General features: G+C 37.8%; 1 protein-coding gene across 1 annotated transcript in view; it reads left to right on the top strand.

The window, feature by feature from the left end:
• Window positions 1–1332: 1332 nt before the first annotated feature.
• Window positions 1333–18523, top strand: part of akt1 (v-akt murine thymoma viral oncogene homolog 1) — a 35004-nt gene continuing 17813 nt past the window's right edge. Inside the window, exons 1-2 of the mRNA XM_007888243.2 lie at window positions 1333–1366; window positions 16796–16924. Coding sequence (XP_007886434.1) covers window positions 1351–1366; window positions 16796–16924 — 145 coding nt within the window. The 5' untranslated portion in view covers window positions 1333–1350. The remainder of the gene's footprint in view (window positions 1367–16795; window positions 16925–18523) is intronic.

The raw sequence follows: 18523 nt of genomic DNA, 5'->3' as shown, positions 1-18523 counted from the left end.
GAGTTTTCAGATGTGTTGCAATACCAGATTTAATTGCCTTTCCTTAAGTTATTAATGTTTTATCCTTGAAGTTTTAAATCCTCAGATTTACAATCAGTTTCTCTTTTTATCATATTTGGCAAACGTGTTGCTTCCTTTTTATAGTACACACTCTACAGCAGTCATTATCATTTGGAATATTTGACATTGTAGTTCACTTTTCCTACTTCATTGTAATGTATTATAAAAGACAGATCTGTAGCAAAGGGCAGTTTTTTGAAATTTTGGTTTGAGAAACGTTGAATTAAAGCTGAATCTAAAGAAAACACTACGTATTGAATAGTAGACATCTGAGATTATGCTCCAATGGCTTCTGAAACCGATAGGATCACCTGATTGTTCCAGTCTGATGCATTATAGTTCTGTTCAAGAAAATCAGGGCTGTATATATAGAATCTCAATGCCTTTGGGGGAGAGGGAAGGAAGTCGGTCAATTTCTTGTGAGTTTGTAATCAATTAGCAATACATTCAATCAATTTTTTTGTTTTGTTAATGATCCAGGAGTATTTGATTATGATGAGATGGGAACATTGTAACCAAAGCATATAAGATGTGATGGTATCACCTGACCAGTATAAGGCAGTACAAGTTTTTTTGTAATACAATACTGTTTTGTTTTTCACCCCTTATTTATATATTCTGCCCAACAACAACTTCAAACATAATTCCTTTCATTTGCCATGAACAAAGGTCATAAATGACATGGAAAGCTCAGGGGCACCTAGAACCAATTTTAAAGGTCCTCAATTAGATTTAAAATAAGTTGGCTCAAGAATTGCAATACTGTTCAAGATTCATCTTAAGGAGATGAGGCAATACAGTTAGGGAAAAAGACATCAAAGGGCATCAACGATATCAAATATTGTGCCTACTAGATTCACCGTAGATACAGTGCGTCATTTGCTATTCACTGGGATTCCTTCAAAACATGTTCGTATTTCATTTACATGTTGTGGGGAAATTATTTAATCAACTCTTGATTTAGATCATTGCGTGTTCTGGAGCTATTAGATCAGATAACTGCATTTTCATTTATGAATTTGATACACTTAGAACATGATTATAATATTTGTAAGTGAAACATCATAAAAAGTAATTGTTCAGTACTTTGTGGACTTATTGTCTTACATATTTAGAATTTTAAGTGATAATATCGATAAACACCTGTGTGGTTCACTTAGTTTGACTTTCTGAACCTTTTCCCTTCAACCTAGAGTCTGATAGATAAAGACTGCCTCTGCAGTTCTGCCAAGTATGAAGTGGAAGCATTCATTTGTACGACAGCTTGTTACTATGGTTGCCTAACAGACTATGGAGCAGCATTACAGTAAGGAATGGGCCAGCATGTGGTGTGGTTTGTAGTATTTTGATATGCAGTGTGAGCAAGACTTCAAGCAAGTGCTTTTTTTTAAAAAAAGAAAATGGTGTTCTTCTCTGTTTAAAGTAAGGAATATTCTCTTTACCAGCGCATTGTTTAACTTCTAGGGGTTGCGTTTCAAACCTTTCCAAATTGATGGGTTGAGGTCTCCCCACTTCTGCTAGCTGTTTGGGGAACTAAGAATAATTAATTGAGCAATCCTAACTTGGTTTTCAGCAAGCCCTACGTCAATAGCAGAAAACTGACCATGTCATTTATTTGCTACTCGGGTAGGATGTGAAGTGCCTAAAATACAGCAGCTGGTTGACCAGTGGGTTACTCAACATGTTCTATGGGCTCTGACTAATTTGACAGTCTGTTTGTACCTTTTCTACTTTGCGCAACCTGCTGCACTGATGTCGTTATTTTTTTCACTATGATCTTTAGTCACATTTCAATACTTGAAGTTGGTGTTGAGGAGCAACTATCTGTTCCATTTGTGCTTTTAAAGCACAATCCTCTTAATCTTTTGTGCGGAAGCACGGGTGAAGAGACCGGGCAGTATATGTGTTACATGGGCTCTGACTGAGTTAGGCTTGACACAAGATAATCCTGATTTTTTATGTAGCTTAGTGGTGTGACGCGCTCATCAATGGGAACATAATGACTGTATTTTTAAAAAATCTGATTTGCATTACAATCTTATTTGGAAATCTGTACTGCAGTAACTGGCCTCATTTTAATATGCATTACCAGAGCAAGTGAAGCAAGAGCTAGCATTTACATCTGGCTTGTAATTAATCATGTTCTAGATTTTAGATTTCTATGCATACCTGTTTGACTCTATTTGCTTGAATATTAAAGAGCTGCTTGCATTTAATAATACAGCATGATAATAAAACGGTTTAGTAGTAAAAAATAGACCCTGAATTTTCCTTGGCAGGTCAGTGGAGCACTTGAGAGCTTTCAAGGGAACACTTGGGAGTGAATTCAGTAAAGTTCATAAGTGCCATATTTATTCTACAACTGGTTGAGTCAAACAGCTGCTGAAACCACTTTTTCCAGGTACAACAACAAGATTACATTTTATAGCGCCTTTCACTTTGGGAGGACGTCCAAGGCGCTGAAACTGCATTTATGGAGTCCCAGAGCAACTTTTGTGGGCTATACCCAGAATTTTATTTACTGCTTATTTGGCAATGAGTCATGACAATTCTCAGCAAAACATATAGAAATTAACCCCCTTTTCTGTGACTGATTAAGTTGCATGCCTGCCACATATTTAATATATGAGAAACACTAACCTGTGGTAAGGATGGGAAGTGGTTTACACGTTGCACTGTTGTTTGTTCCGTTTGCTCTGTCAATGAAAAGTTCAGCTTGAGAAAATTGACTTTTTTTTCTACAGGACTCAAGTTGCCATTTATTGTTTCTTCTAAAACCTACTTAATGGTCAAAATAAATGTAAAATTGTACTTATCGAGCATTAAGCATTGTGTTTATTAGGGGTTCACAACTGTTCCTTCTAGTTGGACAATGCAGCAACCCACACTTTGCGTGTGATGCTCAAAAGGAAAAAAAAGTAGAGCAGGAACATTGTTTTGTGATTATGGCTAAGTGCCCACCAAATCTTCAATACATGCTGGAGGTCTGCGTAGTTGCCAATTTGTCAGGCTTTAACTGATTTATTGTAAGCCAGATGCAAATGCTAACTCTTGCTTCACTTGATTTGGTAATGCATTTTAAAACAAGTCCAGTTACTGCAGTATAGATTCAGTATTGAGGAGGCTCTGACTGAATTAGATTCAAATTTCTAAGTGAGCTGCAATTTTGTGCCTATTATCAGTTTTATCATTACTAAAGATTTGTCTGCAAAATTTGCAGACTTACCTTTTGTTTGGTGTAATCCACTTGAGTTCGTGGAAATCTTCAATATGCCACGGAGGCTGATGATGCTAAGCAGTTTCTAAATGGTACCTGGCAAAAATAGTATTGCTTGATATTATATAATTCCGTTTTTGGTATCTTGTGCAACACATAAATTGTACCAGAACAGATGTTGGGATTTGGCTTTTATACAGTCGAATGACACTGATGACCATTACCCATCAGCTGAGCTCCATAGGCCTGCTGTGTAACTTGTTTGGTGTGTAAAATCAGCTTTCACAACTGCTAAATGTGGCATTTCTTTTGGCACCTGTCCATTACACTACTGGAGTATCGTGGCGGCTGGCTGATTACAGAATTTGATAAAAAGGGAACTGTCAATTAATGCTAATGATCGTGGGAGCAGCAAAATAGTTTACTCCTTTGGAATCGGAATTAGCTTCAATAGAAAATGGAGTAGCTAAACATGTATTGAGTAACTAACTGCACTGTTTTAAAATGAGTGCAGAATTGTATTGCTGATTAAAGTAGCTATAGGAGACATTCGGGTCTTGTATACTTTTAGAGAGGAAGAAAGTGGGCCATTTCTTTCTGGTAAATGGCTTTATTTTGAAACTAGATAAGCTTTATTTTATAAATTAAAAAAAACTTTCAGTCTCCTTTTCTACATACCATTCTCTATTGGAAGATCAGACATTCTCTATTGCTCCCAAGATGCTGTTGATGATGATGATGATGATAATCATCATCATCATCATCATCCTTGCAATTGATATATTACCTTATCACGTTGTTGAGATGTCTCAAAAAACGATTCAAAGGATATACTGTGAATTTGATTGACTGCGTATTTTGTGGGCGAAACACGGGAGCCAATTGCGCACAGCAGCGTCCCACGAATGGCCTGAGTACCCAATTCTATTTGGGGAAATTGTTGGCCAGGACACTGGGAGAAACTCCCTCTTTTCAAATAGTGATTTAATGGTGGTCACAGCTGCTAAGAACTATGTGAAAGTATGTTGATGTTCATCATCATTGGCCAGAAAAGTGGAGCTTTGGTGTCGATGTTGAATACAACGATTGTAATACAGGTCTGAAGTTGGCTGTCACTTCTGTAATGATTCAAATAACAGCAGGAGCTGAAGTGATTTTATTGCAGGTTTGAAATCTGATTTTGGCCCTCTGTTCCATTGTGGTTAACAAATTTCTAGATTTGAAGGAGATGAAAAACTGGGTGAAGGAAATTTGAAATAAAACTGAAAATCCTGGAATCAAGCAGCAGGTCAAATCGGGTTTCATTTTCTCTGCAAAAGAGAATTAATTAGTTTAACGATTCTGACAAAATGACACCCCAAAAGCTAATCTGTCTCTCAGAGGCAGATTGACCTGCTCTACATTTCCAGCATTTTCTCTATTGCCGATCAGTGATGTGATACAGAAGCATTTCTAGTTGCAAGTTTATTTTTTCTTTCCGCCTTGCTGTGAAGAGCTCCAACCAGTGGAGCAACTAAGAACTTAGTACAACAAATGCCTTTTTCCACCCCTGCTTCTTTACTGGAGCCACGCAGTTTGAATGTACATTGAGATTAGTATTTTAAAATGCTACTGAATGGGAAATTCAATTTTTTACCATTAGAACTGCAAGAAAGTCATCTTGCCATTCCATCCACATCTTTCGCCCCTCCCCTTGCAAATCGTGTGCGCACATTGTATGAGTGGCGAGGAAAGATTTGTTTAACTAAATACATTGGTTAAACTCCTTTTCTATATCAGTGTGTTGAGCATTCCTGATTTTAACATACTGGTGAATTCTCAGCTTGCTTTGAGATTCAAATTAAGATTAGATGACCTGTAAACTTTCATAAATCTTAAAATATGGTCCATGGCTAGATGCAGCTGATTAGAAAGCTTTGTTTAAAATATAAAATGTACTGAAAACTACTGGGTGATTCCTATCTGAAATAGGATGTTTTTGGAACCAAAGCATTGCTCTTAAACTATAATGATCCCTCTCCACCACATTCTTTCATAAACTGAAATGTCCAGGACCAGATTGGGGTTACTGCTTTGGTAGAAAAGGCTTCCGTTGTGTGTCTGATTTACTTCAATAGCTAGTGAAATCTGGTAGTCCAGTAAATTCCTCATCTCCTATTTTGTGCCATGGAATGGTGGCTCACAAGTTTACTGCAGACAGTGGGCTAACTGATTATTTGTTAAGTGGTCAATGCAAAGATGGAGTGGGGGGAGAGCGGCGGCCCGTGTATGGACTGTTCCCTAGAGCAGGGAGAGATCTTGAAATTTGTGGTAGCTAACGCACTCCAGCCTTCCGACAAAATGAGACGGGCACAAGCGTGGGAGAATTGTCTGCCAACTCTCTTCGGGAAATGGTGAGCGAGGGGAATTTTCAAACCAGCAGCATTGAAAAATAAAACCAGAAGGATACTGTTTAAAATAAAATTATTGAATGAGCAGTTAATTTTTTTAATAAAACCAATGGAAAATGTTGTGGCATTCAAAAGGAAAGGCGATTGTGTTATCTGTGTAGGTGGTAAAATACTATTATTTCAAATATAATTTGAGGAAGTGGACATTTCCTACCCAGTGTTGTTCAAACTGAGAACTGAATTTTTTTCCGTCTGTACATGGAAAAGTTACCTAATGTCATAATAGGATTAATTTGCTTTACTTGCATGGAGTGAAACTGAGCATAAGTCCTTTTACAACATTAAATTCTGCTATTGTAGATTTTAAAGCAGAAAGTCGTAGATTACTGAGAACGGAACACTTCTAATTCAGAAAACATTAGTTTGCTTCAGGATCCGAGTGCACAAACGTGATTGTGAAGTTCATTTGGAATAACATTTGTAAGATTGCTATTTTACTGTAAATTCGGAACTCAGGGATACAATGTAAATCCACATCCCAGGGATACAAATGTATGCACAGTGCTATGATAATTAAGCAGGTGCAGTATGCAGCGTAGCTGTGTGTGAGCGTGAGAATAAGACTGAGCTTAAAAAGGCCGCAGCAGTACTTGAGACGCAGGCATTTCTCATCAACCTGTTGATGGCAAGTGTCAGTCTTCCTAATGCAGCCTCTTGCCAGCATATTAATGGAAAATTCATAGGTCAGAAGTGCATACAAAAACAGCAAGTGGATTTGCCTTGTTGTGAATAGCTGGTTGTAATAGTGAGGTGCCTTATATGGTCAGCGAAAGACACAGAGCATCGCTAAGCTGTGAAGCGCCAGTCTAGTGCAGACAGTCTGCTGACTCAGGCTTGACCTCTCCATTGGGGCGCACTCCTGACTACAGTCTGAGCAGGCTCATTGAGATGCAAGGCACAGCAGAACAATCCGCAGCTGTACGCTGGAGGCAAAGTTAGAGAATGGATACAGAGAGTGACCGTAGAAAATCAACAAAGAAGCAGTCCTATACTCGCTGAATAGCCAAACAAAACCGAGGTCCTCAGCAAACACATGTTCTTTATTTAGCATACAGAAAAAAAAACACTGATTCTCACTTGGGATTTTTTCCACATCTTCATAGCAAGGAGCTCCAGCTTGCTCAAGTCTACGATGCAGATTCAAGTGAACCTTGTCTGCTAATGGAAAGAGAGAGAGAGGGTGTGGTGTTGGCACTGCAAACTGGCTGCTGCAGTAACAGAAATGCAGCAGTTGGTAAATAAAGATGAATTCTCTTTTGTTCTGGTATGGGTTTGGCAGGTTCATTTTTTGCCACTTATTCGGACCCTTGCCCGAAATTAGCAAGAGTTTTTGATATTCTGCCCAGGATAGAGAGCTCTGTGCTCAACTTGAGGCTTTGTGCTAGTGAGGTACAGCATTTGTAAACTAGATTTTTTTTCGAATTTCTAATTCATTAATAATTGAGTTTTACACATTTTCAGGACCTGATTCATTTGTAGCCTGTTTCATGTTTGGGTGACAAGTTCTGTAACGTTCTTTGTTGGATTACAGCTACACAGTTTGAACAAATAAAAGGGAGCTTGTGTTGAGTTTTCAAATGTTTGGGATCCTTTTGGAGGTGGGGCTGGTTGGCAGAGGCGCTGTAAAGAACTGCAGGATTTAAGTCCTGTTAAATTAAAACATTCAATCACAACCCAAATCAAATTATTTGAAGGGAGTGACTTTAAGTCCCTTGTTGTTGGGTCCTTCTACAGTATGGTACATTTTAAGCGGAAATCTGAATTTAATTTGGAATTATTTTGATAATTTGTGTATTTTTACTTGAGTCCAATTCTGTCTTGAAACTACACAAGGTTCTAAAGTATAAATTGAGATGTTAACATTAGTTCTGCATTAGAATTCAGCACTGGACTGCTTTCTGTGATGCATGAAAACTGCATTATTTCTAAATGTTTGGACATAATATGTTGAGCTTTTGACTGAGTTTTCCAGGGGAGTTGTTGCATTCATGCTTCCTTGACTTGTACTTCTTATACAGGAGTCCTGTAGCTCAGTGGTTAGAGCACTCGCTTTGCAAGCGAGAGACCTGAGTTCAATTCCAGGCAGAGGGCGAAACCTTGGGCAAGTTTCCTTACTCCACACAGAGCCTAATAATAATCCCTCCAAAACCAAAAACAATAATAAATTGGTCATTTTCAATCTACGACTGTTTGTGGGACATTGCTGTGCGCAATTGGCTGCCGTGTTCGCCCACAAATATACGGTCAATTCACTTTACAGTGTGTTCTGTGAAGCGCTTTGGGACGTCCCCCCGACGTGAAAAGCGCTATATCAAATGCAAGGATTATTATTATTATTAAGTTTGTGACTCAGTATGAGTTTTGAAATCTGAATGTCCACTTTTTTTTACAGTCCTTGCGATCCAAATTACTGCTGAGCTGTGAGCCAGTATTGCCAATCCAGTATATTTTGGAAAATTAAAATGAAAGATTCATAAGAGTAGCCTACAGTTTGGAAGATGAAGAAAATGAATCTTTCAAAACGTGCAGTAAGAAGACCAGAAAGTGTGGGAATGTTGAATGTAAATGATAATGAGTTATGTGATGAAATAATTCTCAATGAAGTGCATGTACATATATATTCTGGTTAGTTAATGAGGTAATGCATTGGAACACAAACTGATGCATGGAGAGACTTGATTCAAATATTTCACACATTGAGTTCCAGGTTGGGCCAAATCAGTAATAATAATAATCCTTGCATTTGATATAGCTCTTTTCACATCTTCTAGACGTCTCAAAGTGCTTCACGGAATATGCTGTAAAGTGAATTGACTGTATATTTGTGCTGTGAAACAGGAGAGAAAACTAGATCAAGTTTGCTTCATTGCATTTCAGCAGGAACAGCGAGTGCAGAGGGCTGGGCGCATCCTGTCTTGTCTGCTTTACTTAATGAGAGGTGTATGGCAGGGTATTGGTGAAAGGTGTGAACAGTGAGAGGGACTCTCCAAAACAAAGTAGATAAAATGAGTGCAATAGAACAAGAACAGTGACACACTGAATGTGTCAGTGTGATTCACGCTAAAGTTAACATCTTCTGTATTACAGCATTATATCAGTGTGAAAGTGTACTCGAGTTGTCTTCACTTAAATTTGCACAGGCATGACCAAATCAGATAGTGTTCTGTAATGCACATTAGGTTTCCTTGTAAACAAGGTTTAAGCGGTCATGTGGGCTGTGCCAAACTGCTGCCTTGTCCTGCAGTGCTTTTAATTTTCCAGTTCAAAACATTTCAATCACAAAACAAGTGTTTGTATTTTTTAAACTTTGGCAAAAAAAGTAATTCTCTAGAGTATTTTCTCTCTGGAGAAGCATTTATCTGGCATCGAGCATTTGTAATGAACAGTGCCGCCTGCACAGCTTGCAGTAAGCTGCAGCACCTGTTGGATTTTGGCCTCACAGAGAGAGGGGAGATATCGGAACATTAATTGTGGTGCAGCTGAAGCTTAACTTTTTCTTTTTGTTTTGTATATTACTCAAAGCATGAAACACCGCTGTGTTATTTTGCTACAGGCCCAATCCACATGTTAACAGTCCCAAATCAGGCCAATAGATAAATGCTACTCATGCCCCAATATTGTTTTAATTAAGTTGTGTATAAATTAGTTCAAATCTTAGGTCTTTTTATACAGAGCTTTTCATTCTACACTTTGTTTTATAACATCAATGATTAATTAAATTTAAATAAATGCAATTATTGATGGTAAAACCAGAAACACTTAACACTAAACTATGATTTATTGTTAAATTTTAGTTTACTTTAATAGATCAGATTTTGGTGTCTACAAAGTACATATAAATTTCAGCTTTCCATGAGGTTTGAGCAGGAATCCTTAGATTGATTTTTGAATGTTAACATTTTATTTTGATTTGATATTCAAGTACTTTGAGACTCCGTAAAATGCAAGTGTTTGTCGTTGTCCCCATCCCCTCCACGCCACCATCGATGGCCGAACCTTCTGTCTTTTCTCTTCTAAACGCGGGAACTCACTGCCTCTGTCCCTCTGCCTTGGCTCCTCTGTTTAAATCCCACCTTAAAACCAATCTCTGACTGTGCTTATGGTCACCTCCTCCTTCCTTGCGTTGTTCTGCCACAGCCCCAATCCACATTGATACATGTAGATGTTATTCTTTATGAAGGGTGCTATATAAATGCAAGATGCTTTTCTAAATACAACTTTATCTTATTAAAACAGCCCCTATTCTGTAACTTGGGCAAATCCTCCTTTAATAATTGTACGAGGATGGGGCATCCTAACACTTGGACAAGGCTAGTTCAGCCCAACGAATCTTACCTCTAGTATTTTAAGTTTCCTATGTACTACCATTGCATTATTACATTGGGCAAAATTGGCAAATAGCAAGTTGAAGTAAAATTATCTGAAGGTTGTTTTTAATTCAAATGTTTGCATAAGTCACACAAATCAAAAACAGTGGTTCACACAAAATGAACCATACATGTTGCAGCTGTTGTAGCTCATTTGTACCTGTGTTGCTTTTAAACTTTGTGGTTGGTGGCACAGAAACCCATGAAACATCTATATACAGTATTGCATTCAGAAAATAGTAAGGTCAGCTGCAAAGGAGATGAAGGCCAAAATACTCCTCATGATAACCCCTGCCAGCAAAACAAAAGATCCAAATGGCTGCTTTCATAGGCAAATGAGGCAGCCAATTTTTGCACATAGAAAGGTCCAACAAACAGCCATGAGGGGAACGATCAATTAAGTTGGGCTATCCCGAATAGTGTCGTGTCACTGATTTGTCTAATCCATTCCCCGTGAGCATTGAAGTTGATAGTTTCTTCATTCCCTAGTGACAAATCTTTTTCCTAACTTCTGCCTGCCCATCAAACAACTTTATTTCTTCTGCTGACTTCTCTTGGTTGCTCCCTCCCTCCCCCCATCTCTCATATTTACCAATCTTGTTTGACTTACTTCTTCCCTGTTGAACTTCAAACTGATTCTGATTTTTAAGTTTACAGAACTCTCCAATGTGAGCAGTAGAGTTCGCTATCTTGCTGTTCTCCCAACATCCCAAACTCCAGTCAATCACAGCTCCAGCTGGATCAACACAACAATAATCCTTTCTCCACTAAAAAGTACAACAAAAGTACCTTCAGGAACAAAATAAGGATATGTGCTATAAACAAAGTGTTTGTCAGAATAGCTGTTAGAATTGTAGAAAAAAAAGTGCTCTTGAGTTATGACGTTGGACGATTTGTTAGCCAGAATCTGCCACTTCCTCTGTATCCTGTTTAGGACTGATCAGAAGGTTGTGGATTCAAGGCCCATGTTGGGATTTTGAGCTCACAGTCTAAGCTGACACTCCAATGAATTGCTGCGTTGGTGCAGGTGCCGTCTTTTGGATGAATTGTTAAACAAAGACCCCATCTGATTATTCAGTTGAACATTAAAGATCTCACAGTATTACTGAAAGAGTATTGAGTGTCCCCTTATGATTTTCTGATTGCTGAAGTCATGATATGGTAACGAAGAGAGGAGTCTTACACGTTTCCAAGTTGCTTTTGCAGGAAAGCAATAAAGCGGACATCCTGCCAAGACAGTGAGACCAAGCTTGCACAAGATGTGATGTATGGCCAAATTGTTCACAGGAAACCACACTTCAATGCAAGAAACCACCAAGAAGAGACTTCTGCGAGAAAGTGTATAGAAAAGGATGTCTGGGGGATTTCTGATGAAACAAAGATGTAGACAGAAGAATTCAGAGACTTTTTAAAAAAAAAGTATTCTAAAGAAAGGAGTTTCTGAAAGTTATCAAAGTAAGATCAAGTCCTGCACTTTTTGCAATTGCATGTCAGCCCATGTTGGAGATTCATTTTTTGGTAGATATTTTGAATCGATGGATCTGCAAGAATGTTCAGTGGAATCCTATAGTGCCATTTGACAACAGAGTTGGTGTATATTGCAGAATGGTAATGATCTGAAGTGGACAGCTGCTGATAATAAATAATAATCCTTGCGTTTGATATAGTACGTTTCACAACTGGGAGAACATCATAGGATTTACTGTAAAGTGTAATGACTAATTTGTAAGTGAACGAGGCAGTCTATTTGCACATGACTGTGTCCTACAAGCAGCTATGAAGTGAAGGAGCAACTTTATTTGGGGGATTGTTATCAGGACACCAGGAGAAACTCCCTTTTTTTCAAATAGTGCTATGAAATCTTTAAAGTCCACCTGAACAAGCAGACAAAATCTCGGTTTAATGGTTGGTCTGAAGGACAACACCTAATAATGCAGTATTGAACTGCTTTGCAGTACTGCACTGGAGTGTAGGCCTAGACTGACTTTGAATGAAGTAAAATGTGATAAAATGAGTGTGGATTTAAGCAAAGTAACTGAACAACCATATTTGCTGTAAATAGAGAAAATTCTACACAATTGGTGCTGTATCTAGATGGCTGCCAATCCAGGTAAAGGCAGCATTAGCAGTACCAGATATAGACTTCCCAAATTCTTGAAAAGCTAACCGAACGTTTTCTGCAAACATGATTACATGTGGTGAGCTACAGAAATCTTTATGAAAGACCAAATTCAACTCGAATAACTAAGCTTGTTTTGCATTTCTTGGCTATGTTGCATTCATTAATTAATCAGAGGAGACATGGTGTTGCTGTGTAACATCTTTGATGCATTTTACTTGTTAATTACATGTATTTTTTACGGATAAATGTATTCGTGGTGGTGTCCACCCTAAAATGAAGGTTTTCTTAACATTCCATAATAAGACAGGCAGAACTAACATCTGACATCTGTTATCATAATTTAAGAGGTTTTTTTCAAGCAGATGCTCTATATTGGAAATGATTCATTTTACAGTGTTAAGACTTGGTAGCTACTGTATTTTTATTCAACTGGCCAATTTCCTGAGCCTTGAGCCTTTGTTTTAAACTAGACGTCTGTTTGTGATTAAAATAAATCTTATTTAAACCGAAAGCTCCATAGCAAAATCCTCCTGTCCAATTGGGTGGCAGCAGGATTTATTGCAGTCTAGGATACTACCGTCAGGATATTGTACTATTCAAACATTGTTTTTAAAATGAACATATAGAAATCTTAACTGTTCAGTGCTTTACGTGTTCGTCTTGTCTTAGTTTGTTTGAATTGCATTTTTGCGTCATTCTGGCACTGCTCAGTTGCCCAGCTGGTAAATCTTTTGGGGGTGGGTTAGTGGGTTAAAGGAAGGCATTTTATAATTCGATTTCACCAGTTTTGTCCAGAACATAATGTGATGAAGTATGTGCTGGACTGTACACAGTGATTCAATGTGAAGTTGTCCTCTTGAGTTCAATGCAAACATTTGCTTCAGTGCAAACATGTTTAATTGAATCATTTTATCTGAATTAAATAATGATCCTTGCATTTGATATAGTGACTTTCAAGTTGGGAATACGTCTCAAGTTGCTTCATACGATTGACTGTAAACTGTAACTCTGTGCAAATGTCTGACAAACAAAGTGCACAACCAATTCTATAAATTTACAGATGTATGGTTAGTTTCAATATAAAGGTTTACATTTGACAACATGGGATTACTAAGTACTTTCTTCCATCTTTACAAACCAAGTAAATACCCTGATGATACAGTCCTTTCTAATATACTGTTTAGTTTTGTTTCACATACGTTATGCTTGTTTAAGAAAACTGGACTGTTTTGTAATGGACAGTTATATTTTAGTTGTTGGTGGAATATCGTTGAACATCTTACAAGGACTAAAGTACAGCATTTTCAATCGTAGACTTTTTAATCATAGATGTGCTTTTTAACAATGTATGGGTCACATTTCATAATCTTTACCAGCAGTTTGTCGCTTGTGGTTAGAAACCTGACCCTTTTTAGCAAGTGGAAGGGGCTGAACTTTTTCCAAAGACAAAATATATTCAGTGAATTCTTAGAATCTGTTATTTTGTTGCCTATTAGGGGAGAACAAATAATTTTTAAGTTCTCTTTTTCTAAAACTTTCCTTCCCTTTCTCAGCCTTTCCACCTCTGCAGCTGCACATCTACCATTAGGTGTGGGAACTGTAGCCTCTTGTATTGCTCACATTAGCTGATATGATATGACATGTCCTCCCAAATTTAACCTGACTCTTTCTATTCTCTCCCCCCCCCCACCTTCCCAGTAGACTCCCACCAGCAGCTCTGTTTCAAACTGATATAATCATACTCTGCGAGTAGTTTCATTGATTTTACCACCTATTGAATCCTTATTTTTATAGATTTATTGAAATGCGAGTTGAATGCCTTTATGATACAGTATTTAAAGAAAAGTAAATTCCTTATGTGTGCCCCCACCATTAAACCTGTGTCCAGGTATTCAATGGTAATGAATTAGTACATTTGACCCTCAAACACGTTTTGTAATACACCAGTCAGGGCAGACCCATGCATTTGGCAGTCTGTACCTTGTCAAAACTAGAGGGAATGCTTGGCTTTTCCTGTTTGTTCTAACCAGTTCCCTTTAGGCCACATGTAAAGCCTTGGTATTTCTCTCATATCCTGACCAATTCCTACTAGGCCTCTTAACACAATCCTCTTCCTTTACCCTGAAGCACACAGTTCAACCAGGAGAAAAGATAATCGAGAAATTGAATATTTTTCACAATTATTTACAAGATCGAGAACTATTTAGAAATTTTAGAATAGTTCAGGTATTTACAGCAGCTTTACTGGCGTGCAGAATTTCATACAATCTCGGGGTGGGGGGGGGGAGGATTAGCATTTATAAAGCTAAGGATGTAAAAAAAATGCTGCAGGTGACAAAAGCATGCACATAAATGGATTGTACCAAATATCTTTCTCATGTTCCTTTTTAGACGTTTTTTGGAAATCCAGAAATCATCATATGCACCAAACACTTAGATGTAGAATAAGCTACAACTTATTTACCCAAAACTTAACATCTGGTTCAAATGCAGTATTGGGAAGACCTGGGAATACGTCATTCAGCTACTTTCTCTGTTGGTAAATGGCACAATGGGACAAAAAAACAAAGTTGCAAACAAGCAGCTATCTTTTGACTCGTCTTTCTTACACTCTCTTCATAAGGTGTTGTACAGCAATATGGGCCTTAGCCTTTTGCCAATATTCTGTATTATGTATACAATAACTAGAATGTGCAGGTTACAACAAGCACAGTTTATCAGCTTAGTGTTTAGAGCACTCGACTCACAAGCGAGAGACCTGGGTTTGATTCCCGGCAGGGCAAAACCTTGGGCAAGTTTCCTTACACCTTCTGCCTGATAATAATCCCTCAAGAAGAAGAAAAATTATTCCACGACTGTTTGTGGGGATGCTGCTGTGCGCAATTGGCTGCCGTGTTTTGTCCACAAAATATACAGTCAATTTATTTTACAGTATATTCAGTGAAGTGCTTTAGGACATCTGGAAGATGTGATAAGGTGCTATATCAAATGCAAGCATTACAAGGATTATTATTACAAGCTGCACATTTCAGCATTTTAAACTTAAAGCAATAAAACAGTGCCAACTTTTGTTCTTAGAAAACAGCAATGCAGGAGAATATTGGTGAAAGCTTAAGCCCATGTTGCTGTACAACACCTTATGAAGAGAGTGTCAGAAAAACGAGTCAAAAGATAGCTGCTTGATTGCAATTTTTTTTGTCTCATTGTGCCATTTGCCAACAGAGAAAGTAGCTGGATGACGTATTCCTGGGTCTTTCCAATACTGCATTTGAACCAGATGTTAAGTTTTGTGCAAATTGACTCAGCTTCCTAATGTTCCTTTGGTTTTGGGAAAGCGCTGTTTCTTCCTTCAATCTGTCAATGAGATGATTCAGCTGTGCTCAGGCAGTCACCAGCTGGTGAATCTCTGGCAGACCTGTATCTATGGTTCCACATATTAGTGCAGGGACACTGACCCATTAGCCTGCCTACATATCCAGGCCTAATAAAGATATTGTCCTTCAAACCCAGCATGTAAGTTCTTGTCTAGTGTTTTTAAATGTTAGCTGTCAGTAGCTCCCTGGTAATGACATGTTCTAGTTGTGGTTGAAAATATTAGTTTCAACGTCACTCTTGACTGCTAGTTTGCTGTTTATGAACAAAGGTGCTCATGAGAATTAACTTCCCCCTTCCCCACTACAAAAATAAATCTTTTAGTTAACTGAATAAGACAATAGTGTAGCTGTTTCTCAAGAGCATACTTTTTAAATAAAAAAAATCCAATTAAATGTTTACATATCTAGTAAGCTTGTGCTCGGCCAAATGTCGTTATAATGCAGAATTTCTCAAGTGGTAAACTCATGGGAGTGCCAAGCAGAAAGCAGGTGTAGCAGTCCCAGGTAGAGATCAGATACTTCCTTATTGGCAGGAAAGGGGAATTTGGCAGTAAGTTACCCGAGGCTGCTCTTAGACTTTGCAATAAAGTAGGCCAAGTACATGACCTTCTCCTGTCTGGTTGGGAATGGGGCAATGACATTTAAATTAACTGAAGAATTTGATCAGACGCATAATGGAAAGAGGAACAGTTAGAATCATTTCTCAGTTTCTGTAAAAAAAAATTTGAAATTGTTTTTGTATATCATCAGCTTAGCAACTTGTGCAATTGCATTCACTCTGGCAATAGGCCATCGCAGTACTATAATGGCAAAATCTTAGGTATGAATAAATTGTCCTTAAGGTAACACTGAAGAGTTGCAAAGGTCACTTTCTTTTCCATAAAGATGTTTCTGGTTTCTTTAGCATACTGTAAAGTATCCCCATGTTACACAATATCCATAATGAATTTTAGAAAATGGTTTCAGAAATCTGCTTTGCAGAATTCAAGAATTATGCAGTTGATGGCGTATGAGTTTCCAAATCTGCTTTGATTAGCAAACTAAATACAGTTGTTGTGAATAGAATTGCTCAACATCTACCTTGTAATTGTTTGATCACTGTTGTACCAGTGGAGATCAAAAGGTTACATGTTATGTATATTTACCTATTGCACTATCTGTCTAGTGTTCAGAAAATAGTGAGACCTATCTTCCTATGTTTCCAGGAGAATACATAAAAACATGGAGGCCCAGGTATTTTTTGCTGAAGACTGATGGCACATTTATTGGGTACAAAGAACGGCCACAAGATGTAGACCAGTTAGAGACCCCCTTGAATAACTTCTCGGTTGCACGTAAGTATGGCCTTTCACCATTTTCGTTTTGGGATTCCTTACTCTGCCAGAACATCAAAAAACAGATTTGACGGTAATTGAATTACACGTTTATAAAATGATGAGGGAGAAGCAGTGTTCTTGGTAGTAAAGTAAATTATCTTGTAAAACTAAATGGCTTGATTTTTTTTAAATTGCGTATCTGGGAAAGTTGAAGGGGAAATTTGAGCAATGTGATCTAATCCTTATATATAAATTTCTATTCTATTTGGGGAAAGATAACTAACTACATGAATTTTGGATGTGTTGAGATTTGAAATTAATCAAGAACCTCACCTTGTGCAGACAGTAAATTGGTTCTCAGGCTGTAGGTTAGCTCCTTTCGTTTACAGTATTTTTAAAACAATATTGTGCAATATTTTAGAAACTATTGCTTGTGAATATTTAGATCGACTTTTTCTAGAATCCCAATACCTTAAACCAAAAGAAAAGTCTGTGGTTACTAGTTATATGATGCATGGCCTTTTAGTGACAGGACTGGTAGAATTAGCATGTATATGTTATATTGAAGTTGATCAAGAAACTTGAATGTTCCTAGGTAATTAAGTAGCATATTGTTCCATATTATAAAGCTTCCCTATATGCCTCATTTGATTTATAGTGGTTATTAACAGGCAAACGTGTATCTTGTTTGTATTTATTGACCGCTGCATCATCAAAATTGAAATCTATTGCTAAGGAAAGACATGAATATTTTGTTTAAACCACAAATTTGATTTCATTCTTCCTCCAACACCCATCACTACAAAATGCATACGACTCGGTGAACTGAAGAACAGTTCACCTGCTGGCACTTAAATGATCTTTTGATAAGCAACAGTCATTCTACTACAGCTGCTCTTCAACTTCTTTCCTTTTCATTCCCCAGTTTGTAGTTTTTCTATTTGTTCTTTATGTTCCCCTTCCTCTTTCTCACCCTCTCCCTCCACCCCGGCCCCACCACCCCCGCCAAAGTAAGCCTGACTTATTAGCTCTCAATAAGACCTGAGCCAGCTGCCAGTAGGTGTTCAAAATCACTTTATTTTCTTCCTTCCCTGAGGGTCTATCCTGTGATGGCACGACCGAGATTAGTGTGGCCTAAATCTGCATTCTGGCATGAAATATTGGAGCACCAATGTTCCACTTACTCTGCGTGTCCCAATACTTGATCAACAACCAATTTTTTTCACAACTCCAGTTACAAAGTTTGTTCTGCTAATCTGAATACAGTTGCAGGGCATATTCGGAATTTATTGGAGCATTTTATTTTGTTTGTGCAACTAATGACCAAGCAACAACCACACTCGGAGACCTAACAATATCAGGCTATATAACTTCCATACTGGAGGGGTATGACTGGGTGACAGAGAGGGATTAGGATGGATGGAGGCTCATTTGGACTGCAAACATCTGTATGGAGTAGTTAGGCTGAATGGCTTATTTCTGAGCTGTAGTAGAGTCTGTGTGTGTTAATTTACTTTTACTAATCCCAACTATTGAGTAGTTTTAATTTGGGCTGGGTTTTTCCAGATATATCATTGATGCAAATGAGGTATTTTGATTGTGTTCTATGTGTATATA

Source organism: Callorhinchus milii, unplaced genomic scaffold (genome assembly GCF_018977255.1).
Source record: "Callorhinchus milii isolate IMCB2004 unplaced genomic scaffold, IMCB_Cmil_1.0 Scaffold9, whole genome shotgun sequence".
Taxonomy (NCBI): domain Eukaryota; kingdom Metazoa; phylum Chordata; class Chondrichthyes; order Chimaeriformes; family Callorhinchidae; genus Callorhinchus; species Callorhinchus milii.
Note: the sequence above shows the minus strand (reverse complement) of the source record. Positions and strands in the feature narration are given on the sequence as shown.